Source organism: Pleurotus ostreatus, assembly GCF_014466165.1.
Source record: "Pleurotus ostreatus strain PC9 chromosome Unknown scaffold_6, whole genome shotgun sequence".
Lineage (NCBI taxonomy): Eukaryota > Fungi > Basidiomycota > Agaricomycetes > Agaricales > Pleurotaceae > Pleurotus > Pleurotus ostreatus.
The window spans coordinates 1,254,797-1,279,784 of record NW_023503161.1 but is presented as its reverse complement, the minus strand read 5'-3'; the positions used below and the strand labels follow the sequence as shown (position 1 = coordinate 1,279,784).

Genomic DNA, 24,988 nt, shown 5'->3' with positions numbered 1-24,988 from the left:
ACGAACCAATGTACGAACCACAAACGCTGCACGAGCCCTTGCACGAACCACTGGATGTCTGCATGTACGAACCAATGTACGAACCACTGGCGGTCTGTACGCACACGCGGAGGGTACAACTGTACATCGGAGTACGAACCCTTGCACAAGCCACTGGATATCCGTCTGTACGAACCATTGTACGAACCACCGGATGTGCGTACGCACATGCCAAAGGTTGCACGAACCATTGCATGAACCATTGCACGAACCGCTGGATGTCTGTAGGCACGCCGCGAGGACGACCTATTCTACGTATTGGTGTATGAACCATTGTACACTCGATCGCGTTCAAGGCGCGTTGAACCAAGGAGCACAAGGAGGCACGAGACCGAGAAAGACACGTGGTTCGTCACACTGGTTGATGAGGAAATGGGCGCTTGAAGCCGCCACTCATCCCGACTTCACCTCAACCATTGCCTCGGTCGCAGCGACATCGGGATGGGTTCTGGCAACCCTCGCAGCTAGCTGGACCCTGGAGGTCCTCTGGCGACGCAATAGTTGCGCTGGGTTCAGGTAACCCTCACAGCAGCTGGACGCTGGTGTCCGAATCATCCATCTGCTCGTGTAAGGGATGCTCCCCGGCATCGGTTCAGTTCCCGTGGTCCCACTGGTCAATAGGTTGGCCTTCGTTGGGCCTTCGGGTCCACGATTGCGATCCCAATCAATTGCGCTCTGCCCTTACCACCTGGCTTGACCACCTGGCTTTGGGCGGGAACAAACGGACCTTTTTCCCTGAGCTTCGTGACCATCGTAACGCACTAGCGTCATATGTGGCTGCTCTCTCAATGTTGTATTTAATCAGGCAACTAATCAGTAACACCAGCGTCACACTCCTTTTTCCATCAACTCAAAGCGCCACCGATAACCTATAGTAGACGTTTATTATATTTCGAAGGTCTGGCACGATGAAATTCGCCTTCATCACTTCCGAGAAGCCCCCAGTGAGTCTCCGCCCACAATTGCTTATCCTTCCGGACTGCCGGCTGCGCATCACCACCGGTGACCATTACGCTCAAATGATACAACACTGCGTATCAGTGAGTTTGATACCTTGCATTGTATTATCCACGACTGACTCTCTTTATGGAAGTCAAGCTTTGCGGTGTGCACAGTCCGTAAGTCTGGACGGCCCTCTGGTTAGTCTGCTTCAAAATTTCCTCCCATTGTTCTTCATCCACGAAATGTATTCCCGATTTTTTGCATTAAGTCTATGTTGTATGCATTTGCCAAGTCTTGTGAAACAGCCGTGCTAAAGTCTCCGTTTATCTATTCATCTCGCGAGTCTTTCTTAAGTCCCTGGGATTTCGACAACTCTTGGCTCAGCTGCCCTATTCGCTGAACATGCGACACATTGCAGGTGTTACGGCGGCCCCCAGCGAGAACAACACCGCCAGAACGCAAAAGTCATGATGACGCCTACGAACTAGCTTGCTCGGATGATCACCAGTCTCCCCAATTCTATGTGTTTCGAAAATCTGGAGGCGTTGCGACGAAGTTGTGATCGCGATCAGAAATACGTCGCCTGCCTCGTCGTAGTGTTGCTAATGAACACGTCAGTAGGTAGCCTACCGCTGAGAGATGGGAATTGTTCATACCGCTAGGCAGACAACATTTTCTCCTTCTGAGACGGCGTTCCATGATTTGCACGCAAAATGAATACCATGCAAACGTACCTTCTAGTGATATATCTGGTCCCAACAGCCTTGAGGTCTCAAGGTCCCAGATGATGCCACTCCCTCTACGCCCTTCCAGCAAGGCCCACCCATTATGAATGAATATTGCGGGGCCGCACTCACCGGAACTATCCTCTCGATTGAAGCTTTGCTGCCGTAGTCCGTGCGGAAGTGCGTAAACAGTAGTGCCTTGACGAGAGAAAGCTGCAAACAGTTCTCCGTTCGGGGAAAGGGAGCCACCCGCACTTGTCGCCAGAAGCTTCAGTTCGAGTTTAAAAACTATGTTGGAGATTACCTACTTCTCGATGGCGTGGGCGAAAACTATTGATTGGGTGCTGACATCCCAACCGCTGGCGGAGAGGATTCAATCATACGGATCGCTGGATGAAGCTAGACGACGTACACAATGCCATGGTGAAGGTAAGACACGACCAGGGTCGTCGTCATGCCCTTCCATGAGACCGAGGTGATCTCAACGGGGCCAGCGACGTTACCATGCGATTTGGGCGCGGGGACATCGGCGAAGAAGCTTAGGACTTTGAATTTAGAATCTTAATCACAGGTGAGCGCTATGTGCATTACGAACGAACTCGTTCTCGTTTCTTACCTTTCGCAAGCCAAACAGAAACAGAAGTCGTACTTGAGATGGCGAGCAAGGAGCCATTGTGATGGAGAGCCAGGATAGCGACCTTTTCTTCGAGCACCGGCAATTCCCAGAACTTTGCCCACTGGAACATAAAGTTGGCTACACTGTCGTTACATCCGCAGGGAGCCTTACATCTTTTGGGTCAGGACGATCGATCCTCGCAACCATGAGGATCCCAGTAGACCATCCGCTGACGAAGAGACCAGGAGCCACCCAAGTAACCGCCGTAGCCTCAGCCCCGACCACGGGCATCCTGCAGAGTTCATGGCCGGAATGACATTCAAACACCCTGATTGTATCTCCACAGCAAACCGCCACAAGACGGCCGTCAGTCGAAAACGCCAGACCTGTGGGAGGCATCGAATAGTCTATATTTTCAGTCATATACTTGTCATGTTTGAGAACATAGTGGAGCATCGCGAAGAAGGAAGTGGAGTGGCTCAGAATGAACCAACGGGAAGGGTGAAAGAGATAGGAGATAGGGGAACACGTGCCTATCTTGTGAGCCGCTTCTCCGATGATAGCCCAGTGAGTTTCATTTGCTGCTGAGTCAGCCCGAGCGCCTTCGCAACTTTGTCGGAATCACATACCTGCTATACCCTCGCAGCTAGCTCGAATCTGGCAGTTCTCTGGATGACCCACCTCAAAAACTAGTTCGCCTGGTAATCCTCACAGCTAGCTGGACGCTGGCAGTCCTCTGGATCTCGAAAACCAATTTGGGCGGTCGGACTCTGGCAGTCCGCTGTCGGTTTTCTCCTCGACAAAAGTCAACTCTCGGCCGGTAACTCACTTCGACGTACTCAAGCTCCCAGATATCACCGTCACATACCAGCTGAATCGCTGAAGTCCTGATCTCGCCCGTGCCCTATTCTTTTACCCCCCGGTGCACTTCTGTGAGGCACACGTCACCTACCAGTCGCGGTCTTGATCTCGCTCGTGCCCTAGACGTCGGTCGCGCTTTGCTGCAAGATGAGTCGCCACGTGTAAATTCCATACCCCGTTTTCGTTGGATTGCCTCATGTCGGTGTGGCTTTGGTATTTAAGACAATGCGCGCTGGTGGCTCAAAGTGGCTCTCTTCTTTACACTTCTGACCATTGCCTCGAAACGCAGATCATCTCATTCCAAACCATCTCATCCTGACCCCAGTCAGCCGAAGGGATCACGGCGCCTCAGACGTGCTCAGCTACTTATGGATGGCAAACAGAAGAAAGATGGTGGCGACGAATTTGTAGAGGTTGTCATGACCAGCGATGAGGACGTCACATCTGCTGTATCTCACGACGATTCAGACCACGACGATTCAGACCCAGGTAATGTGCCGAGTAGCTTGCTCTTTGTCTTTGTCTAACTTCGTATTTCTTGTCAGGTACCTCTTTGTCGGTAGCGATGTCCGCCGTCGAATCTTTAGGACGACCTACACCTCAGCAAGCTATCGGTTGGTCTCCTGACCACATGCTCGGCAGAGACACAGACACTGGCGACATTATCCCTTTCGGATCCCCCTCTCCATCGCCTTTTCCCGCGATCCATTTCCCTTCCACGACCGTAGACTCTATCCTTGGGGTCCCTGTCCCTGTGGCTCTGGGATTTGAGGACCACAGCGGAACAGGAAGCTCAGAGGACTATGTCTGGGACGGCGACAGCGATGACGAACGGCAAGCGGGATTTCTTGCAAGTTACCATGCCCAATGGGATGGTCAAAGCGCGTCTGAGACGACCAGCGAGACTGAATGGAGTTCGGGACTCTTCGAAGCGCAGTCGCTAGGCGACGAAAGCGAAAGCGAATGGGATTCGATGTTGATCGCCCACTACGAAGCACACTGGGACCGGGAGGAACAAAGCGAAAGGGACGTGTTTGCGTCGTCGCTCGCAAGAGACGAAGAGATGTGGGATGGCCTCAGCGATGACGAATACGAATTTGCGTCGTCGCTCGCAAGCTACGAGGAGCTGTGGGATGGCCTCAGCGACATCGAATGCGAATTTGCATCCCCGCTCGCAAGCTACGAAAGGCTCTTTGACGAGGTTGAATACGAATTCCCCGTCCAGCTCTGGGGTAGGGACGACCAACGCGAGTGGGATTCGGGGTCTCATGGAGGCGATTCAGGGAGTGTGTATTACGGTGACGATGAATTGGCAAGTCGAGACTTGGAGGAAGGGAGAAGTGCAGTTGGTGAGACAATTGACTCCGACGAAGAACGCGACATGCAGACTGTCGCTTCCATCCTTACCTCGGCAACCGCACTGGAGGACCTTTGAAGTAGAACTGAAACCAGATAGATACGTAACCCTAGAAATTTATGCCAACCTACATACATGTGTACTCGCTGTTGAAAAGAATGCATGAACCGTCGTAAGAGGATGCATGGGGCTCGAGGTCGTATTATTGACCCCTGTGAGTCCCGTGATGGGCGCTTGTGTCAATGACTGCGTGCTCCTTTTCAAGTTGATCGATCTCATCATTGCGTTCTACCTGGCGAACTTTACGAAAACACCATTCGTGCTGGGTTCTGGTAGCCCTCGCAGCCAGCTGGACTCTGGTAGTCTATTGGCGTTCAAATAGGTGCGCTGGGTTCTGGTGACCCTCGCGTTCTGGTGTCCGCGCTGGATCCATCTGGTCAACGCTCTCGCTGTGGTCCCCCGGCACACCTTTGCGCACCCGCGGTCATGCTGGTCAAGACGGTTGTTCAGAGGACTTAGTATTTTGGGTCCAAGGGGGCCATTGTTTTGAGCCCTCCGATCAATCGTGCGTGTGCCCTCGACCACCTGGCACAAGAGGTCTTTATACGGCTGCTTTGTTCGCTGAATGTGTATTTAATCAGGCAAGGAACCGGTAGCATATCACCCTTCCTCCACCAACTCACAGCGCCACCGATACACTTTCTCCATGCCTAATACCAAGAAACTTTGGTACGCGTCGTTTTGGACCTGGTCTGTCGATGCAACTGATGTGAAACATTCCTACCTAGGATTCGCTATAGCGAAGCCAATTCAACGACCCCCGTCGTCCTTGAAGAAGACGGGTACATCACTTCCCTACAATATTCTGATCAACCTTCGGGGAAAGAGATTTCCGTCCTCTCTCTACAGTTCAATGATGACGAGGGAGTATTACAAACGTTCGAGCTAGGAAGGCTGGCTCCAGGAAGGGTCAGCCCCCTTTGTTTCATTTGTTCTTGCATCCAACTCACCGTCTCTTAGACCGAGCAAATCCGATTCAAACATATAATCCGCGCTGAAGGCTCCTACAGTGTCATTAACGACGGACCCAAGTACGCCACTGCCGTCTATATCCTGCCGCGGCCTTGCTGACCTGATGACCTGATTCCTCTAGTCCAGTATCAGTTTCTGGGTTTCATTATGGTGCGTCTCCCTGGTATTGTTTCCCTGATCCTGTCCTGTCATGTCGTCACTTTAGACACTGATGTGGACACCGTCCTTGCCACTGCCACCACTGCTGGTGACTCCGCCCCAGAGAAGACAAATATCACCACCATGCCTGCCGGTGTGTCTACTCCTTCGCACGAGTGAACGTGCTCTGTTCTATACTCACGCATGATTTTGTAGCTGATGGCGGCAATGGCGTCGGTGACCATGTACAAAGGAAGCCTGCACCTGTCAGGCCTGCTGCGGCTGCTGGAGCCCGCGCAAACCCTCCGCGACAGGCCCGGAGAACTAGCATCATAATCAACGATGAGGAAGACGGGAGGGGGCGCAAGGCGCCGACCAGGAAGGTAGCGAACGACTCTGATAAGGCAACGAGGAAGCGAAAGGCTGCGGACACTACTAGCGAGACGAATAGCATATCCTCAGCCGTAGCCAAGCCATCTCAGAAGCAGAAGAAGCGCAAGAACGAAGAAGAACCTCATCCTTTGAGGAGTCAGGGCGCAAAACGGAGGCAGACTAAGGCGGCTGGCACTCCTGACCTGGAACGCGTCGACACGGCAACGAGCCTCCAGTCCGATGGCTCTGTTTTGCTAGCGGATTCATCGACCCCTCGCCCCGAGAGCATCGCAAATACCGGGGGTCTCAATGTACCCGAATCGGAGGATAGAGTGAAAGGAACCGGGGCCCCCATCACGATCGGGTCGAAAGTAGACGTTTATTATGTTTTGAAGGTCTGGCAAGGGGGTTCATTCAGGAAATTCGCCTCCCTCACTTTCGAGAAGCCCCCAGTGAGTCCCCGCCCACACTTGCTTATCCTGATATTGATTCCGGACTGCCAGCTGCGTATCACGATCGGTGACCATTTTGCTTTGTACGGTTAGTATCTCGTCATTCATTCTACCAACCTTTGCTCAGCGATAATAGGGCTAAGTGGCCATTTGGATGGGATGGCCAAAGGAGGAGAGCGCCTGATTTTCGTTCCTCCAACCCACGTGCCCAATGCCGCCTTTTTGTCTGGGATTGCAAAGGATACAACACTGCGTATTAGTGAGTTTGATACCATGGATGATACTATCTGCGACTGACTCGCTTTATAGAAGTTAAGCTATGGAATGTGCGCGAACTGGCTGTCAGCCCAGCTCCTGGCAACTCGAGGGTCGCAAAATCTGACCTGTCTCTCAATGTGGTGTCCCCGAAGGAGATTGCTACCAGCGCCACGCAGCCTGCGAACCTCCAGCCGCCTCTTGATGGGACGCCCAAGAAGAATATCCCTATCACCGACTCGCAGCCCGTAAACATCGAGCCGTCTCTTCCTCAGACGGCCCGGAAGGAACCCGCTAACGGCGGGGCAGAGGCCGGGGTGTCTCTTATTGAGGCCACCGAGTCCGATCCCTCTCTTTAGGCTGTTTCCAAGTCACCTTATATTGTTTCCCTTTTCTACCTTGTATCATCCACGACATGTACTGCTTTTGCATCAATTCTACGTTGTATCTATTGCCTTGAGCAGTCGTGCTCAACGTGCGTTGAATATTTCGTCATTGAGTCCTTTCCCAAGTCAATGGATGGCACGAACGCACGCGTATCGTATAGATCATTGGCTGTCCACGTATACTAGAAGCTCACTGAGACAACAAATATGTATGGATGACCCCTGGCGCCGGGCACGTGGTCAATCACGTGGTCAGTACTGTACTTCAGTCCGAGACTTCGTCTCACAGTCAACCCACATCGCCTGGCAAACTTCGACGCAACCGTATTTGCGCTGGGTTCTGGTAACCTTCGCAGCTGGTTGGACTCTGGCAGTCCACTGGCGTTGGAATCGCTGTACTGTTCTCTGATATCCCTCGCCATCAAGTGGACTCTGGCAGTCCTCTGGTCCTCGCTTCCGGTATCCTCCCAAGTCCACTCGATGTTCGGCAGGCAATGTCAGGCTGCATTCTTCCAATCCACGGAGCCCGCATTTGACCTTCGGCACATCCTGCTGACATGCGCGAAGGATGGCACATGGCTCAAGGTGCGTGCTCGGCAACCCGAAATGATCCATTGTTCACTGGGTTTTTCTGCTAGATGTCTGCGCGCGTCCTGTAGCAGAATAGAAGATTCAAACAAGTGTTTTACTGTCTGTACAACAAATTGTCTCTACTTCCTTCCGGCGCTCGTTCATTCACTCAACACGGGAAACAGGCAGTCCCACTGTTTCGTCAAGCTCCGCGTTCTTGTACCCCTCGGACCGCCGCTGTTAGCCAAAGCATATAGCTTGGTCAGGCTTTTCATTGCGCACGGTCTCTTATCCACCACTAGGCGGCATGAAGGACAACTGGATGGCACGTTCCTTGAACTTTGCTTCTTAAACCAACTAACGAGACAGCTACCGCAAGCCAAATGTCCGCATCCGACTCTGTATGTATTGCATCAGTGAAACGGTCTATGATTGTAGCGCGGACGGTACTTACAAGTGTGGATTTCGGACAGGCTTGCGACAAATCGGACATTCCAGTTCCGACTTCAAATCCCTTAAAATCTCTTTGATCTTCGCAGCATCCTGCTGAGTCGTCGTGTCCCCACTTTCCTGTCGGTTGTCGGGTTTCTTGACGTGCTTTCCCTTTGAGAACTACAGTATGAGCGTGTCATAAACCTTCTTATTCAGCTATCGGGCTCACTTTTTTTGGCCTAGCTTGCGCAGCGGGAGCGCGAACGATCTGTGATATGCATGAAGTGAAGCTGACCTGTGCTCAGTGACAAAGGCGTACCCTCTGGAGCCTTTCTGCCTCTTTGTTTGGGACTCCCGTGCGATGTCGAAACCGATAGGGAGAACAGCGACGGTCGTCCTTTTCCGATGGTTGCTTATTGCGCGAGCGCAAGTTGTACGAGTGTGGGATCAAGAGGGCCATATTGGAGGATGCCATGGTCAAGAGGCGGATCTGTACATGGCTCGTTCCCCTATTTATATGGCCTTTGAGGTATTAAGCGCCGTTCTTCCTTTATATCATAACGAAAGAGAGGCGCGTCTTCTTCATTCCTTCCTCATTCCTTATCCTCCGAACGTTGAATTCTTCCGAAGATGGTCGTTGTTGTAATATGGTGAGTATCACCCGCATTTGGTGGTCGTTTCCTGATTCCCAAGGTCTCAGTTTCAGGCATCCCTCGATGACTATCACGGTCTCGCTGTTCCTGGAGGAAGCTCTACAACTCAGTCCCCAAGTCGATGTCGCTCAATTGTATTATCGGCAATGTTAGCCGCATTCTTACCACTGGTTTCCTCAAACTGATCGCGACTAGATGTCCCCGTAAACAGAGGTGATCTTCTCAATCGCTCCGCCACCTCCCGACGTCACCCGACTGAACTCGTCAACCTTTGGTTGACTGGCGGCTTTCTAGGAGCAGTAGGAGCAGTAGTTGTCTTCCTCTCCCGACGTCACCCAACTGAATTTATCAACCCTTGGTTGGCTGGGGGACTTCTAGGAGCAGTAGCAGCAGTAGGAGCAGTGGTTTCCTGTCTCTTCCTCTCGTTCAAGTAGCAGATGTTGCTCTATATGTTCCATTCATTCCATCCACTTGTTGCTCACTTGCGTCCATCCCAGAAACCACGTGTTCGTGATAATATTTTCAAGGTCGCGGCTAAATCCACTCTTTGTGCTGCTCTCCATTAAAGATCTTAATTGGCACGGATGTTGGAGACCATGGTCAAACATTCACTAATGCACCCTCTAGCTTTCCATCCGTACCAGCGACCTCTTGCATCATCGACTGGCAGGCCCGATGCGCAAGAAGAGGAAGTGGTCACAAATTTCTCCTTAGTAGGGACACTGTCTCCTGCCCGAACTCGTATCCGTCGTCGGCCTCGCAAAGCTGATATTTCAAACGAGACCGACTCGGAGGAGGAGGGCTCTGGACATCAACTTTGCGACAGTTGGACAACGATCAGCACATGGAGCCTCCTGCTTTTGTCAAACTCCAACCTCCATCACCGCGAAGCCTCCGGCCCTTCAGCTCGACAGTATGGCGCAAGGAGCCTCTGCTGGGCAAGCGCAAAAGAGCGTGAGTACCGTAGATTGATTGTTTGACCGTTGTTCACTGTTGGCGTCAGCTCGTAAACGGTGGCGACGGGGAGGTCCTTCGGCTCAAAGAGCAAGTCGCAAGGCTCGAGACTATCAGGGATACGGTAAGCCCTTCCGTCGATGTATCCGTCCTTCACGTCTCATTAGAAGGTGCAGATGAGCTCGAGACTCTCGGAAAGGGTGATGTGCCGGATCTGTCTTGGACCGATGAAGTTGCCTGTTGTGTGAGTATAAATACTTCTCTCATCGCTGTGCCCCCCATGAACGTTCCTATAGATTGCCCTGTGGCCATACATATTGCTCTTTGTGCCTCAATATCGCATTCCGAAGCAGGATGCGTACGGAATTGGAAACAAGCCGCTACGAGTTTCTCCTCCCCGATGTTCCATCTGTCCCTAGCACTATTGAGGAGGCTCAAGCACTAAGGGACCTTCTAGAGGAGAACCTGTATGAAGACGACCTTGTTCCCCTACTTTTCCAACACCCTTGTCCGACTTGCCGAGCACGTTCAGCATCCTCCAGAGGATTACTTCGCGAAGGATTTAGTGGAATGGTTCAATGGAGAAGTCGAGCCCTGTAACTCTGCCGCTCAAATGTGTGTGGAGGAATTAGATCCACTATTGTTCGATGGTCTGTTCTTGGACTTGTAGTTTGTAAGTATCAGATATCTCCTTAGGAGGCATTCTAGGAGCATTTTATGTCGAATTAATTGGAATCTTCGTATGTCAAGCTCGCCACACCCGACACCTTTGTAAATGTACAAACAGCCGCACGAAACGCTGCACGAGCCCTTGCACGAACCACTGGATGTCTGCCTGTACGAACCAATGTACGAACCACAAACGCTGCACGAGCCCTTGCACGAACCACTGGATGTCTGCATGTACGAACCAATGTACGAACCACTGGCGGTCTGTACGCACACGCGGAGGGTACAACTGTACATCGGAGTACGAACCCTTGCACAAGCCACTGGATATCCGTCTGTACGAACCATTGTACGAACCACCGGATGTGCGTACGCACATGCCAAAGGTTGCACGAACCATTGTATGAACCATTGCACGAACCGCTGGATGTCTGTAGGCACGCCGCGAGGACGACCTATTCTACGTATTGGTGTATGAACCATTGTACACTCGATCGCGTTCAAGGCGCGTTGAACCAAGGAGCACAAGGAGGCACGAGACCGAGAAAGACACGTGGTTCGTCACACTGGTTGATGAGGAAATGGGCGCTTGAAGCCGCCACTCATCCCGACTTCACCTCAACCATTGCCTCGGTCGCAGCGACATCGGGATGGGTTCTGGCAACCCTCGCAGCTAGCTGGACCCTGGAGGTCCTCTGGCGACGCAATAGTTGCGCTGGGTTCAGGTAACCCTCGCAGCCGGCTGGACTCGGGGGTGTCGTTGTCCCTTCTCGCCTTGCCTCGACGCTATTCATCCGACATTGCCTTGATTCCCCAGTAGCGGCGACACCGGAGTAGTCTTTAGTTACCCTATCAGTTAGCCAGACGCCTCGGGCGTTGGAACCGTGGGTTCTAGTAACCCTTGCCACATGCTCTTATCGTCTCGACGCCGTTCATATCGAAATGACCTCCACTACGTTGCACATATGTGTCGTTTCGCCACGGAGACTTTGAAGCCTCGACGAACGAGCCCTCGCTGACACCTGGTCTCTGTTACTCGTCGGGTGCCCGCTCTCCTAGGATCTCGTTCGGCAAAACCCACCGGACCTCACTTCGACAGAGAATCCAGTCATTTTTATTCTTTGCGTAGCTGCGCGGGCGTGTTCGGCAGTCCATACCGAACTTTACTGCTAGAGTCGCATTCGTCTGCCTCATGTTTGCTCACGTGGCCCGAATTGCTCATGTATAAAGCGCGTCCCTCTTTGTCCTTTGTTTCTGTTCCCTCAACTTCTCGAATGGCTTCCTTCGTTAGAAACTCGATTTGGTGAGTTTCTTCCTCTTCTCCCATGCCCCGGGCTGTTCTAAACGTAACTAGGGCCAGAGTGTGCCCTGGCGATCTTGTATACGACATAGAATTTGAGTCTTTGTTGCTCACTCATATCGCATTTTCGGGGAAACTGCTTTCCGCAAGCTCGTCCGTCACCATTCATTTCGTAGCAGATTCTGGCGAGAAACGTATTTGGGATGTTGGCACCCTCTTAGCTCACGAGGTATTTCGTCATGCTCCTCGGCCTAATCTACGTGCTGACGATCCACAGAGAGAGCACATCGAAGTGTACTTCCCTTTCTTTAGCAATAAGGTATATTCCGTTCATGTTCAAGGACCTTCGTAAGTGTTCCCTCACTGCCATACACGACGTGTCTTTGATCTTTCAAAACAGTGACATTTGTCTCGCTGGTGTAAACCTCAGTAAGTGTGCGGTCCTACATACGTTCAAGCTGCGTTTTCTGACACCCATCCACTTCCTAGATGTCACGTCGAGTGACATTATCAGACACTGTGAACGATGCGGGGGTTCGTGTGACCCCCATCCAGTACCCACTTCGAGCATCGTCGTGCCTGCCTCTCGTCGTGTCGTCAGATGTCTGTGGTTCTCTGTGGCCTGTCGAGAACCGCGTATAGTCGACGTTGAGACACAGCGACCGACATCCGAAACGCACAACGTTGATTGTCTGGCAACGGAGGATTGGGTTCGGCCTCAGGTATGACCATATTGCGTAAAATGAACATCGGCTAAGAGGCAATGTCAGAAATGGTACGGCGTTGTCCACGATGCAACAGAGAATCGTATAGTTGTCGCGGTCGATGCAGTGGCTTCGAAGGCGTGTGCTCACAAGACCATGTATACATGTATCTTTCGCCGACCACATGAGCGCAACGGGGCTCTCAACACGGCCGTGATGCAGTATCTTCCTCCTTCCGAAGCATGGTACGACAATATGCTTGTGGTGGCTCAAAAAGAGGAAGGCGGATTACTGGACATGAACCATGACATGCAGGTCGAATTTTTGCTGGCTTTCACGAGGTAAGTGACTGGCACAGCTATGAAGAACGAATTTTTGGTTTGACGATGTTGCAGGGCGATGTCGAAGATAACAATAAACAGCTCATTTCCTGTCGAAGCACCAGTGACTCCTTGCGTCCACGTACGCATTCCTTCTGTGACAAGCGCAACTGACCACAAGGGCGATTCTCGCTTGCCCATCGAGCTCTGGGAAAAGGTGTTGGCCGAGGCGCCGATGGCAACTTGGATGGCTGCTATCAAAGGGAAGGGTTTATTGCGGCGTGCTGTCCATCAACTGCTGCACCGTCAGGTGGTTTCCGGGCTTTCGAAGTTCTGGCCTACGGAGGCCCTGCCACGTCTCTTCCAAGCCTTGTCGGACGCCAAAGGGTTGATATTCGGAGACGTGCCCTTCAACATTCTTTTCGGGCAAGCGCTAACAGTCGATCGTCTGGATATCGCCGTACCCTTGGCTTCCTTCCGCGAGGTACACGCGCTCATCTTGCTATTCGGTTACGATCTCGAGACGCGAATTGAGGGGGGAGACGGTTGCGAGAAAGGATGGGTCTTCAAACATCAAAACGTACGGATAGTGTCTTTTGCCTGCTCGCAACGCTAAACCTTCGGCTAGGACGCGGTTTATATACAACTGTACGAGAGCTGGGGTCGCAGCTCTCTGAATGTGCCGCTTCACTCGCGACGTACTTCGTCTATGACTTTCTTAACCAACTCTTCCATTTATAGCTTCTACACGCCCTGGTCGGAAGCAGGCATCATAGGAGCAGGCAGACAATCATTCTCGATTCCACGGACCACCTCCTTGCGCAGAAGTCTCGATGGCGACATCTTAGGAGAATGCTGCGGCGTTTATTGTTCCAGGAAACCTCGATCGACGGCATCCGGTATCGGCGTCGATGTGGTGACTTGGGGAGGGTTAGATTTGAAACAGGATCCATGTCGTTGTGAAAAAAATATGTTCGCCCGGCCGATGGCGTGGATTCTGTCCTTACTGGGTGAATGTCGCAACGTCGACTGCGGTTTCTACAACTCCATTGTCGATCCTTCTCCACCAATGAGCCTCCCCACCGGTACTCTGGAGCAGCTCCTCGTGAAGGCCGAACATCTTTTGTCGCATATCCCCTTGATGCGACTGGTGGCTTATGCAGAGCCGGGCCTTCACTTTGACAGAAAGGACCCAAATTTGAGGGCCAGTTGCATATACGTGAATCCGATTGGAACATCGTGGCGCGCTAACTACGTTGGGCGGATCCTACCCGCAGCAATGGGTTCTAAACATAGCGCCCGGGGGGATGATATGACCGTAAGTGGTCATGAACAAAAGTCACGCTCAGGCTGATCGTCGTCTACGAATAGCGGCTCCCCGTGCGAAAGGGGAAAAAAATCAAGGACATGCTCGTCCTGGGACCTCCAGGCGACGAAGCTCCATTCTTGAATACCATGTATTCACACCAGATTCAAACTCTCGAGGGCCTGGTACAATCGCTTTGCCGGAGCTCAGGTCTCATCCCCGTGCGTGGCCCTGTCCGAGATAAACTCTGTCCTGATACGTTGCAGAGTCAGACTGGCCGATATCCCTTCCCTGGGACCAATACAGACCTATTGCACGTCAGGATGCCTAGCAAATATGAGGTACGACGCAGGTGTATTCCAAAACGCCGTCCTCACAGTCTACGGGATTCAGGAACTACCTTTCTTTGCACCGCCTGCTTCACCTTCAAACTGTGAGTATCATGCCTCTGTACCTTGACTTGAGTTACGAAGCGAGCGAATGCAGCGGCGACAGTATACACCGGATACGAACGGTCGTTGTTGCCCGACTTCAAAAGCGAAGACTTTGATGATGGCGAGAGAATGCTGGTTCAACTGCCAATATACGACGCGAAGAGACGGCTCGTACGACCCTGGGAGCAGTACGATGCGTTGAGGCCTGGGACTATCGTGCTGGTGACCGCAGAGTTGCAAGCACATGTAAACGGCCCGTGCGTGGTAAGTCTTGGATGGCGTACATCACTTGGTCTCCACTAAACGGTGTCGCAGACTTGGCTATTCGCTATGAACTACCTGCAAATTTTGGTGCCAGCAGATATGCTAAGAGAGCAATACGTTCAAGACTTTCCTTCGCGGGAGAAGCCAAGCGGCGGAGTGTGATAAGAGGTCTTGCTTACAGGCTTTTGTACCTACATGTCGGATCTGTAATTCACCAGGGTGTTCTGACTGCCATCTAGGCAGTGCCCCTATCTCTACTGTTGCCACATCTCTTGCATGGATAGACAGACCGCCCCTACCTCTTCTCTTGCTGCAACTCTTTCTACTTGAACGCCTCCCAGCACTTCCTTCGACGTTCGGGGTTTACCAGCGCACTCATCTGACCATGGATATATGTAGGAGGGAAGGATTACGCGCCATGCAAGTTTAAGTGGGTGATCAGCGAGTGAGCCCTTGCACGAACCATTGCATGAACCATTGCACGAACCGCTGGATGTCTGTAGGCACGCCGCGAGGACGACCTATTCTACGTATTGGTGTATGAACCATTGTACACTCGATCGCGTTCAAGGCGCGTTGAACCAAGGAGCACAAGGAGGCACGAGACCGAGAAAGACACGTGGTTCGTCACACTGGTTGATGAGGAAATGGGCGCTTGAAGCCGCCACTCATCCCGACTTCACCTCAACCATTGCCTCGGTCGCAGCGACATCGGGATGGGTTCTGGCAACCCTCGCAGCTAGCTGGACCCTGGAGGTCCTCTGGCGACGCAATAGTTGCGCTGGGTTCAGGTAACCCTCGCAGCCGGCTGGACTCGGGGGTGTCGTTGTCCCTTCTCGCCTTGCCTCGACGCTATTCATCCGACATTGCCTTGATTCCCCAGTAGCGGCGACACCGTTCATGTTCAAGGACCTTCGTCAGTGTTCCCTCACTGCCATACACGACATGTCTTTGATCTTTCAAAACAGTGACATTTGTCTTGCTGGTGTAAACCTCAGTAAGTGTGCGGTCCTATTGACGTTCTGACTGCATTTCCTGACAACTGTCGATTCCCCAGATGTTGGGACCAGCGAGTCGACCAGATACTGTGTAAGGTGTGGGGGCGACCCCCCTCCAGTACCCTCTTCGAGCATTGTGACCAAGGAGGTTTCCTCAACGCTCCCACAAGAGGCGACTGCGGCGCGGCAGAGAGCTGGGAAGAAGACAGCTATCACCGGCGCGGCACGCGTTCCATCCTTGAGAAACCTCAAATCCGCGAAGGCCGGATCGGGGTCCACGCCTTGAGATGGCCAATCGACTTCCCTTTGTTTTACTAGTGTAGCGGCCTAAACGTTTTGTTCCGTACTCTCCCTCCCTTGTAACACGACATGTCCATTTATATTGCTTGACGACGCGCCGCGACGTGCGACAATTTATCGCCCGGATGTGTTTACCTCTCGAATCGGCGGGACTTCTATGTTCTCATTACTACGGTGCTCATCTCCCCAGTGGCTCGCCTGCCCCAGTTTGCAATGCTTTGACACCCATTTTCTCAGCCACGTGCACGAGGTGCCCTTTGTGCCAATCTCCGTGGCTCGAACTTGCTCTCCCTTCTGCAATCCTTTCTGTGTCATTCCCCATGGTTTCGTGCCGCCGATCCCGCCCCAAGCCAGCGCATTCACGTTGCAGCTCAACCTCAAAAGTGAGGCCCAACTTACGAAGATCCATCCGCTCTTTGCCTGCGAAATCGTCTGGTAAATCGTCCGGTAAAGGAGAGGTCGATGTCGATGGAGGTCATGATGTCTCTATGTCAAGTGGCGATGAAGACCAGGAGGTTGGAAGTGACATGGCAGTCGACGACTGGGACTCCGGTATTATGTGTCTTTCTCAGCCATACTTTCGTGTGCCTAACCTAGAATTTGAACCTCTTCAAAGGATCCCTTGTTCCGCCATCGCGATTTGCTCCTCTTCTTCCCCATCCTGCTTTGGCCCCGTTCAATTCTCACGCTCTTCATGGCGACCTCATTCGCAATCCCGCCATGAATGACAGACACACCTTTGTATCCGCCAATGAAGCCGGCTCAGACGTTACTGCGATAGGCACTCCGCTGGCTCTTCGGGATAACCAGCACGTTCATCATACCTTCCCTGAGATGTCACCCACCTGCCTTTTAGCGGCAGTATCAACGACACCAGTAGCTGAAGGCATGACCCCAAGAGACGACTTGGTATTGAGCCCAAATCTGTTATCGCGAGGTAATTTTTGTCAATACCTTCTTTTGGAGAAAACTTCATCATGATCACGTTTACAGATGAAGGGGTACCACCGTCGTCGTATCTCAAAAGCAGCACGCCGGATGCCTCTGACAAGTTTGTGCTGGAATCTCAACACATCGGACACGCGCGGAATACTTCCAACGGTAGAGTTACTAAAGATCCAACGCCAACGAGGGTGACAGTAGTTGTTGGTTCAGCCTCCCGGAAGCCGTACAGCATTGAGGGAAACGATACGGCCATGGTAAGGGATGAGTGGAAGGAGGAAACTAGCGGCAGGAGCTCAGAGGAGGACGACCCAACGCCCGGCGACTGTCTAGTAACTTACCAGACGGGGTGGGACGGCGAGAGTAATGAGGGCGATCACGACTCTGCCTCAGTCAACGATCCCATCAATCAGGAGTGGCGCAGTGACAGTGGCAGCGACGGTGCTGTTGACGACAGCAGGAAATCGTGGGGCAGCGAGAGTGTGGAGGGTGATCACAACCCTTCCTCGGTCAACGATCCCATCAATCAGGAGTGGCGCAGTGACAGTGGCAGTGAGGGCGAGGAAGAGGTGAAGGTGGAACAGGAGATGGATCAGGACGACCCATTGTCTACCATCGCTGCCGTAGTCGCCGAGGATGGGTGGAACGAGGAGAGCGACGAAGGGAGCTCCGAGGAGGAGGATCGCATGCTTGGCGACGGTGCTGCTGACGACAGCAGGAAATCGTGGGGCAGCGAGAGTGTGGAGGGCGATAACAAGCCACCTTCCAACCATGACCCCGTCCACAGGGAGTGGCGTGATGACAGTGGCAGTGAGGGCGAGGAAGAGGTGAAGGTGGAACAGGAGATGGATCAGGACGACCCAATGTCCAGCACTGCCAGTGTTGCGGCGGGGGATCGGTGGAACGAGGAGAGCGACGAAGGGAGCTCCGAGGAGGAGGATCGCATGCTTGGCGACGATGCTGCTGACGACAGCAGGAAATCGTGGGGCAGCGAGAGTGTGGAGGGCGATAACAAGCCACCTTCCAACCATGACCCCGTCCACAGGGAGTGGCGTGATGACAGTGGCAGTGAGGGCGAGGAAGAGGTGAAGGTGGAACAGGAGATGGATCAGGACGACCCAATGTCCAGCACTGCCAGTGTTGCGGCGGGGGATCGGTGGAACGAGGAGAGCGACGAAGGGAGCTCCGAGGAGGAGGATCGCATGCTTGGCGACGATGCTGCTGACGACAGCAAGAAATCGTGGGGCAGCGAGAGTGTGGAGGGCGATCACAACCCTTCCTCGGCCAACGATCCCATCAATCAGGAGTGGCGTGGTGACAGTGGCAGTGAGGGCGAGGAAGAGGTGAAGGTGGAACAAGTGATGGATCAGGACGACCCAATGTCTACCATCGCTGCTGTAGTTGTAGTCGCCGAGGATGGGTGGAACGAGGAGGATCGCGAGAGGATCGCGCGGCAGGGCGATCCCGTGCTCGGAGACGGTGGCGTTGCGGAGGTGGAGGAGGGAGAGCAAGTGGGACAGGACGATCCAATGTCCACCATTGCTGCTATCATCGCCGAGGAGGATCACGACGCCGTTACGACGGTGGAAGAAGCGGAGCAGGGAACCCATGAGGAGCAAGACCCCCCAATGTCCAGCATCGCCAGTGGCAGTGAGGGCGAGGAAGCGGTGAAGGTGGAGAAGGAGATGGATCAGGACGACCCAATGTCCAGCACTGCCAGTGTTGCGGCGGGGGATCGGTGGAACGAGGAGAAGAACGACGAAGGGAGCTCCGAGGAGGAGGATCGCATGCTCAGCGACGGTGCTGCTGACGACAGCAAGAAATCGTGGGGCAGCGAGAGTGTGGAGGGCGATGACAAGCCACCTTCCAACCATGACCCCGTCCACGGGGAGTGGCGTGATGATAGTCATGGGGAGGATGACAAGGGCGACGTAGGCGAGCTAGTGTCCCCATATTATGATCACCCCGCGCGGGTCAACAACAGCGAAATAGAATGGCAAGCCCAGTCGCAGGCTATGCCTACCATCGACATGCTTATGGGGTACGGACAGGACAATGGGCTGGAATCATTTGCTGACGACGAACGGGACACTGTCAGTGAAGTTGGCTCCCTCGGATTCGGTGTGACTAAACCGCTCGCGATCCAGGCTCACTCCTCCATCAGTTCCTCCGTCCGCCGCCGTTCTCAGCTATACACTAACCCCCAGGAGCAAAATGACGACATGAATAACCCTCCTGCTCCTAACTTCGACAGGTCACCTAGTCGTCCAATCCTCGTTGAACAAAGTCACGCAAGGGTTCTTCTTTGGAGAAATGATGTACCCCCACGCATTGAAACATCTTCTGTCCTCGGGAGAGACAGGAGTGTCGGTACCATCGGGAATGATGGAGGTGGAGCAATTGGACACCGTTACAACAACCCTGAGCCTACGCCGTCTGCACTAAATCGAGCTTCTACGCCCCTCTTCCTCAACAGTCCTTCCGAATGTCACAGCTATCAAATATCTACGATATCTACAACCCGTCGCAACACTTCCCGAATTCCATCACCTTGGGACCATCGTAGCCCAGAGCCTTCTGCACATGGACCAGCCGGCTTTCAGAACGCCCGTAGTCCGTCACCTTGGGACCATCGTAGCCCAAAGCCTTCTGCACATGGACCAGCCGGCTTTCAGAACGCCCGTAGTCCGTCACCTTGGGACCATCGTAGCCCAAAGCCTTCTGCACATGGACCAGCCGGCTTTCAGAACGCCCGTAGTCCGTCACCTTGGGACCATCGTAGCCCAAAGCCTTCTGCACATGGACCAGCCGGCTTTCAGAACGCCCGAAGTCCGTCACCTTGGGACCATCGTAGCCCAGAGCCTTCTGCACATGGACCAGCTGGCTTTCAGAACGCCCGTAGTCCGTCACCTTGGGACCATCGTAGCCCAAAGCCTTCTGCACATGGACCAGCCGGCTTTCAGAACGCCCGTAGTCCGTCACCTTGGGACCATCGTAGCCCAAAGCCTTCTGCACATGGACCAGCCGGCTTTCAGAACGCCCGTAGTCCGTCACCTTGGGACCATCGTAGCCCAGAGCCTTCTGCACATGGACCAGCCGGCTTTCAGAACGCCCGAAGTCCGTCACCTTGGGATCATCGTAGTCACCCCGAACCGTCCCTAGCACCTTGGGGGACGTCCAGAGCTCAGAGTCGTGAACACACTTCTCACAGCGATCAGTCGCCTTTCGACAATGGATTTGATCGGGGCTTCTGGGGACACCATCCTACCCCAGGCTCCTTCTCTGAGGATAATGCCCACGCGACTTCCATGCATGGCGACACTGAGAGTGACGGTGGCAATGAAAAGGTATTAATAAGTCTCCAGATTAATATTGGACCAACTTCTCATTTTGTTGACAGCCTTATCCTAACAACGGGAAACATCCCAAGCGTGACAAGAGTCAACGTCCCTATCCCGGCGAAGAGGAACGTCAGAAGCATGGCAAGCATCACCGTCGACGTCGGAAACACTGTGTCCACTGTGCTCCTCCCAATACCGACGACGGAATGTCTGACTCAGACGAAGCTTCCGGACCTCCTCAGCGCACTTACAATGTCCGACATCTTGACCCAAAAGGTCTTGTATTGAAGGTTGTTGTCTTAATCTCACTACATTGCTGTCGTAGCTCATACAATCGTTAGTCCGAAATCAGAATCCACTGCGATCGTACCTTAATGGAGCGTAGTCTGAAAATAGCCACTGAGGACATGATTCGCAGCTTCACGCTCAAGCCGTATGGCCCGATTCGTCCCACAGTCGCCAATTTCGCAATGGACGCTCGCCCTCAGAAGGGCATAACTACTGCTTGGAACAAACGCCTCATCGAGGTGTTCGTGCAAGACTTCATGGAACAACCCCAGTACACTTGTAAGGACCCTGCAAAGATCGAACACCATTTCAAGCAGCATCTGTACCAACTCAAGCAACGCGCGGCAAAGCTTCCGACGCCCGAAGCTGCCAAAGCCAAGAGTCGCGAAAACAGGCGGCGCGCAGTTAGTGCTCTGATATTCCTTCGCTGTGAAAGACTGACCCTTTGCTTTCAGCTACGAGAGCGTCGCGTCAAGGCGTGTAGGAACTACTCTCGACAAGATCCCACCCTGCATCGTTTTCTCGATTTGTTGGGTAGGCTACCCTATTATGCCATGAGTGGAGATGAGACGGACGCCGATGCTAGCACATCAATCGGGATTGGGAAGACTATCGATGGGTATTCAATAACCAATCTACCTTGGCGCTCTTCAGACCCAGAAGTAACCCATTGGTTCCGGACATTCGATCTACTTCACCTCTCTACACGATACATGATGACCGGCAACCCGACACCCGGCGAATGGCCACGAGTAAGACTGCCGTCATCACGTATCGAAAAACACAAGGCAGAGCCACCTCTTGGGCTTCCAGAGAACTTCTACGGCTCAGCTTTTCTTCAAAGCCTCCATCCAATGGAAAGACAGCGCCTGAAGGTCCAAACATCCATGGACCTCTCTTTTTCTAGAGAAATTGAAACGTGAGTATTTGTACTTGAGTGCACAAACAGACGCTCACCCGCCCGCTCCTTAGTCTCGCGGCTCGATATGCACATATTCGTACGAGACATGATCGACCCCTTGATGTTTGATCACACCAGTATACTAAGACCCGCACTAATCTACGTATCATATATACGACACCGGCTGGAACCGTGATTGCCTCTGCACAAGTGTCCCTCGTCTCGCATCCGACCCAGACTCTATCTGTAACATTCGTACCCTAAGCCCTTTTGTAATAGCACATTTTCATACCAACATCATGACCTCTCTTTGTCTATTCGCTCAATCACTAGATGGCCTTGAGTCTGGAAACTCAACAGGTCACGCGATCACGAGGGTCTGGAGATTCTCAGAGGATTCAGTAGGCGCCGCTCTTTTGTTCTGCTCGCTTTCATGCGCTTGGTCCATCCTATCATTTCACTCATGCAGGTACGTGCACCACGACTACGACATTTAAACGTTCAAATTCACCTTCAGTCAGCGCCACTTTACCCGCAATGTCACACCACGATTTTCCCTACTCTTCCCATAGATTTCGTTTCGCGTCTAACGCAGAGTACGCAATTTCTCCGCCTGCTCTCAGACGAGGTGCCTGGCTCAAGCGTCCTGTGGTTGCATTCACGTTGGGCATCTTGACAGCCTTACTCGGGAAGCAGTCCGTTGTCCATGCCTCAACTATCATCGATGCATACCTTACACCACATATTTCCTCTGGCCAAATGCCCATAGACGCCACATTCGCTGTCCTTACTTCTATCACTGACCGCCTACTCGCGAATGCTACACCCGCCTCCGTCCCTCCTCGCAACCTTGCTCTATTTGGTGGCGGCGCTCGAGTTAACTCTCTTCTCACTTCTGCTACCTACAATCCTCACGCACATGGTTCAGTAGGCCCACTACGGAGAGGCCTTCGCTGGGTTCGAGACACGATGCTCGGTGTCGAATTTTCTCGACTGCACATGAGTCGTCCCAGGGATGCTCTCAGCGAGAATATGGAACTTGGAAGGTGTTGGGAATTCGAGGGTCCCACGGGTCACATAGCCATTGAATTGCCAGAGGTCGTCACCATAACCGACGCCAGTGTGGCTTACATCCCTGCTCCCCTCCTCTCGCAGGTTGCTGTAGGCCGTGCGCCGCGCAGAGTAACCATGTGGGGCCTGGCCGACAACACGACTGCTCAGCATTTTACCGAGTCCCACGCGCCGTCCCTTTTTACAGCGAATCACCGGAACCCTCCTGGTATGCACTACACCGATAGGTTCGTCAAGCTTGGAGGGTTCGTTTTCGACATCGATTCGTCGCATCACCAGTTCTTTGCCATGGATCCTGATTCTGCCACGATACAAACATCTCTGGTCATTTTTGAAGTGAATAATAATCACGGTTCAAGCACAACATGTCTATATTATTTAGGGGTGTACGGTATAGAAGTCTCCTAAACTCCTGTATAATGATCATGTGAATCTATGCCTCCCCCCAGCATGACCAGGCTGTCGTGTTCAATTCCCAGCGATATATGTATCCCATAACTTTGTACAACGACATTCTATCCAAATTCTACCTTAGTATGGAGATGAAGTGCATCAACCGCCCAATTTGGAGCGAATTGTGTGTTAATGTTTGTTACTTGTTGATCCATGATATCCGCTGACTCACAATTCATGCTGGTTTCCCACCCTCTCTTTTCATCCCTCTCCTTTGTTCCACTGTTCCTCAAGCTCCAGCTCATTGCCACTCTCTTGCCTGTATTCGAATATCGCGCTGGTATCTGGTATCCCTCGCTACTTGTTGGACTCTGGTAGTCCTTCGAGACCATCGTATCGTGCTGGATTCCAGTAATCCTTGCGTGTCGTTGGGTCTTACCATCGATCCTTGTTCGGAAACTATCGAAGGTATTTTTTTTCCTTCTTTTTTTGCTGTCCCTACTTTTTTTGAATAGATAGTGACGTCCATTTTCTAGGCTACAGTTCGACAATCATGCTAAGCTTCGTAGTGACAAGGACCGAAGAGACTGGCCAAAGAGCATGGTAAGGTTACCTTACGTCTTTCGATGAGGTTCTCCCAACCCAACCTCCCTATTATGAAGCGCATTGGCCAAACTGGTGCTGGGCAGGATCCGACCTCTTGCCCGCAATCTGGACACGTTTGCAAGAAGACCTTGTCTGCCTCTTCCCAATACATGCTCTTCTTCAACTCCGTATAGGCGGTAAATGTTTTGGCGTCGCCGCCAATCCGGTCAAGAATGTAGAGCATATCCATCCCGGAGAGTACGTTGATGATTTTCTCGCGAAACTTTGCCACTAGACATTCTTCGCAGAAAATGTGCCCGCACGGCAACCTAAAACATCGTGGTCAGCGTTATGTAAATGCGACAATCAAGGCTACACACATGCAGGGTCCTTCCATGATTTCATCGCATATTCCGCATGTCAATGCTTTCTTCATCTCGCTGAGAAGCTGCTAAAGGTTAGTTGCATTGCACATGATGAATGTTATCGGCGTACTGCTTCATCTTCGTTCTTACAACTCTTCTTTAGACAAGCTGCCATCGATGGATGAGTTGATGTGGGCGTAGAAAGTATTGCTGGGGGGATGTGTCGAACGCTCTCTTTTTAAAGTTGGACGCGTGCACACCAGTGGCTCTGATTGTGACTGTTCGCTCGGACGTCGATCTCGTCTCTTTCAGCCTGCGCTTTCATGTACGTCTTTCCCTTGATCAATCCATTGTTGGATTAAATCTCTCCTTGCCCGTTCGCCCAAAGGGAGGACCCTCCGCTCCTTTCCTTGGCACGGGCGGCGTCCGTAAATGGGCCCTTTCATTTCGAGCCGGCTTGCCCGCGGAGGTACCTGCGCTCTCTGCACGCGGGTCATGTACATCCTTTTGATCTCCCGTTTCCACGCCATGACTGCCAGCGCCAGCGCTCACCGCCGTTCAAACCACGCCCGAGATGCGTACGCCACGCCACATCGACGCGTTCCACACGTCCTGCCAACGTGAACCGACTCGACATTGGACCGGGCAAGCTGGTTCCGCCGTAGTCTGGTTGCTTTTCCCCCGATCTCGTTTGCCAGTGGACGTGGCGTGCCGTGATGGATGTGTCGGTGTCTTGGTGAGCTCTGAGCATTCCCATCCTCTGGTTCTCACCTTCGTGTCCTTTATCACAGTCATAGCGATCGTGGATTGATGCGCACGCCGAGTCTCTCGTCATGGTCCCAGCTGACCTCAGTCAGTCGCCTTTGCGTCTGACCATAACCACTTGTTCGAGCGTTGGGAAGGACGTCGGTTTTTCGTGGGCCGGTCCATCCTGCTGTGTTCCAATTCCTCGAGTCAAAGCGGATACGGCAAGCGGATACGGCTGATGTACCTTGTGCGCACTCCCTCCTCCGCTCTCCATAA

General features: G+C 52.8%; 8 protein-coding genes across 8 annotated transcripts; 6 read left to right on the top strand and 2 right to left on the bottom strand.

Moving 5' to 3' along the window:
* Positions 1–1,370: 1,370 nt before the first annotated feature.
* PC9H_008677 (uncharacterized protein) lies at positions 1,371–2,613 on the bottom strand (the record flags this gene model as incomplete). The annotated part of the gene is made up of 7 exons (XM_036778185.1): positions 1,371–1,583; positions 1,638–1,663; positions 1,716–1,960; positions 2,015–2,065; positions 2,119–2,266; positions 2,323–2,443; positions 2,494–2,613. The coding sequence occupies 7 exons, from the start codon at positions 2,611–2,613 to the stop codon at positions 1,371–1,373; spliced, it is 924 nt and encodes a 307-aa protein (XP_036629613.1).
* A 938-nt stretch (positions 2,614–3,551) lies between these two features.
* PC9H_008676 (uncharacterized protein) lies at positions 3,552–4,618 on the top strand (the record flags this gene model as incomplete). The annotated part of the gene is made up of 2 exons (XM_036778184.1): positions 3,552–3,672; positions 3,729–4,618. The coding sequence occupies 2 exons, from the start codon at positions 3,552–3,554 to the stop codon at positions 4,616–4,618; spliced, it is 1,011 nt and encodes a 336-aa protein (XP_036629612.1).
* A 3,577-nt stretch (positions 4,619–8,195) lies between these two features.
* PC9H_008675 (uncharacterized protein) lies at positions 8,196–8,652 on the bottom strand (the record flags this gene model as incomplete). Its single annotated transcript, XM_036778183.1, has 3 exons — positions 8,196–8,348; positions 8,407–8,445; positions 8,497–8,652. The coding sequence occupies 3 exons, from the start codon at positions 8,650–8,652 to the stop codon at positions 8,196–8,198; spliced, it is 348 nt and encodes a 115-aa protein (XP_036629611.1).
* A 1,093-nt stretch (positions 8,653–9,745) lies between these two features.
* On the top strand, positions 9,746–10,384 carry PC9H_008674 (uncharacterized protein; the record flags this gene model as incomplete). Its single annotated transcript, XM_036778182.1, has 4 exons — positions 9,746–9,784; positions 9,834–10,028; positions 10,081–10,142; positions 10,204–10,384. The coding sequence occupies 4 exons, from the start codon at positions 9,746–9,748 to the stop codon at positions 10,382–10,384; spliced, it is 477 nt and encodes a 158-aa protein (XP_036629610.1).
* Positions 10,385–11,727: 1,343 nt separating this feature from the next.
* Positions 11,728–14,943, top strand: PC9H_008673 (uncharacterized protein; the record flags this gene model as incomplete). Its single annotated transcript, XM_036778181.1, has 13 exons — positions 11,728–11,756; positions 11,808–11,982; positions 12,031–12,101; positions 12,154–12,182; positions 12,243–12,475; positions 12,524–12,798; positions 12,853–13,357; positions 13,406–14,095; positions 14,149–14,304; positions 14,350–14,424; positions 14,477–14,516; positions 14,570–14,781; positions 14,833–14,943. The coding sequence occupies 13 exons, from the start codon at positions 11,728–11,730 to the stop codon at positions 14,941–14,943; spliced, it is 2,601 nt and encodes an 866-aa protein (XP_036629609.1).
* A 783-nt stretch (positions 14,944–15,726) lies between these two features.
* PC9H_008672 (uncharacterized protein) lies at positions 15,727–16,065 on the top strand (the record flags this gene model as incomplete). Its single annotated transcript, XM_036778180.1, has 2 exons — positions 15,727–15,778; positions 15,839–16,065. 2 exons carry the CDS (start codon positions 15,727–15,729, stop codon positions 16,063–16,065), a joined length of 279 nt encoding a protein of 92 aa, XP_036629608.1.
* A 502-nt stretch (positions 16,066–16,567) lies between these two features.
* Positions 16,568–21,573, top strand: PC9H_008671 (uncharacterized protein; the record flags this gene model as incomplete). Its single annotated transcript, XM_036778179.1, has 6 exons — positions 16,568–16,631; positions 16,696–17,016; positions 17,073–20,368; positions 20,422–20,652; positions 20,704–21,054; positions 21,106–21,573. The coding sequence occupies 6 exons, from the start codon at positions 16,568–16,570 to the stop codon at positions 21,571–21,573; spliced, it is 4,731 nt and encodes a 1,576-aa protein (XP_036629607.1).
* Positions 21,574–22,088: 515 nt separating this feature from the next.
* Positions 22,089–23,030, top strand: PC9H_008670 (uncharacterized protein; the record flags this gene model as incomplete). Its single annotated transcript, XM_036778178.1, has 1 exon — positions 22,089–23,030. The coding sequence occupies one exon, from the start codon at positions 22,089–22,091 to the stop codon at positions 23,028–23,030; it is 942 nt and encodes a 313-aa protein (XP_036629606.1).
* Between the last annotated feature and the right edge of the window lie 1,958 nt (positions 23,031–24,988).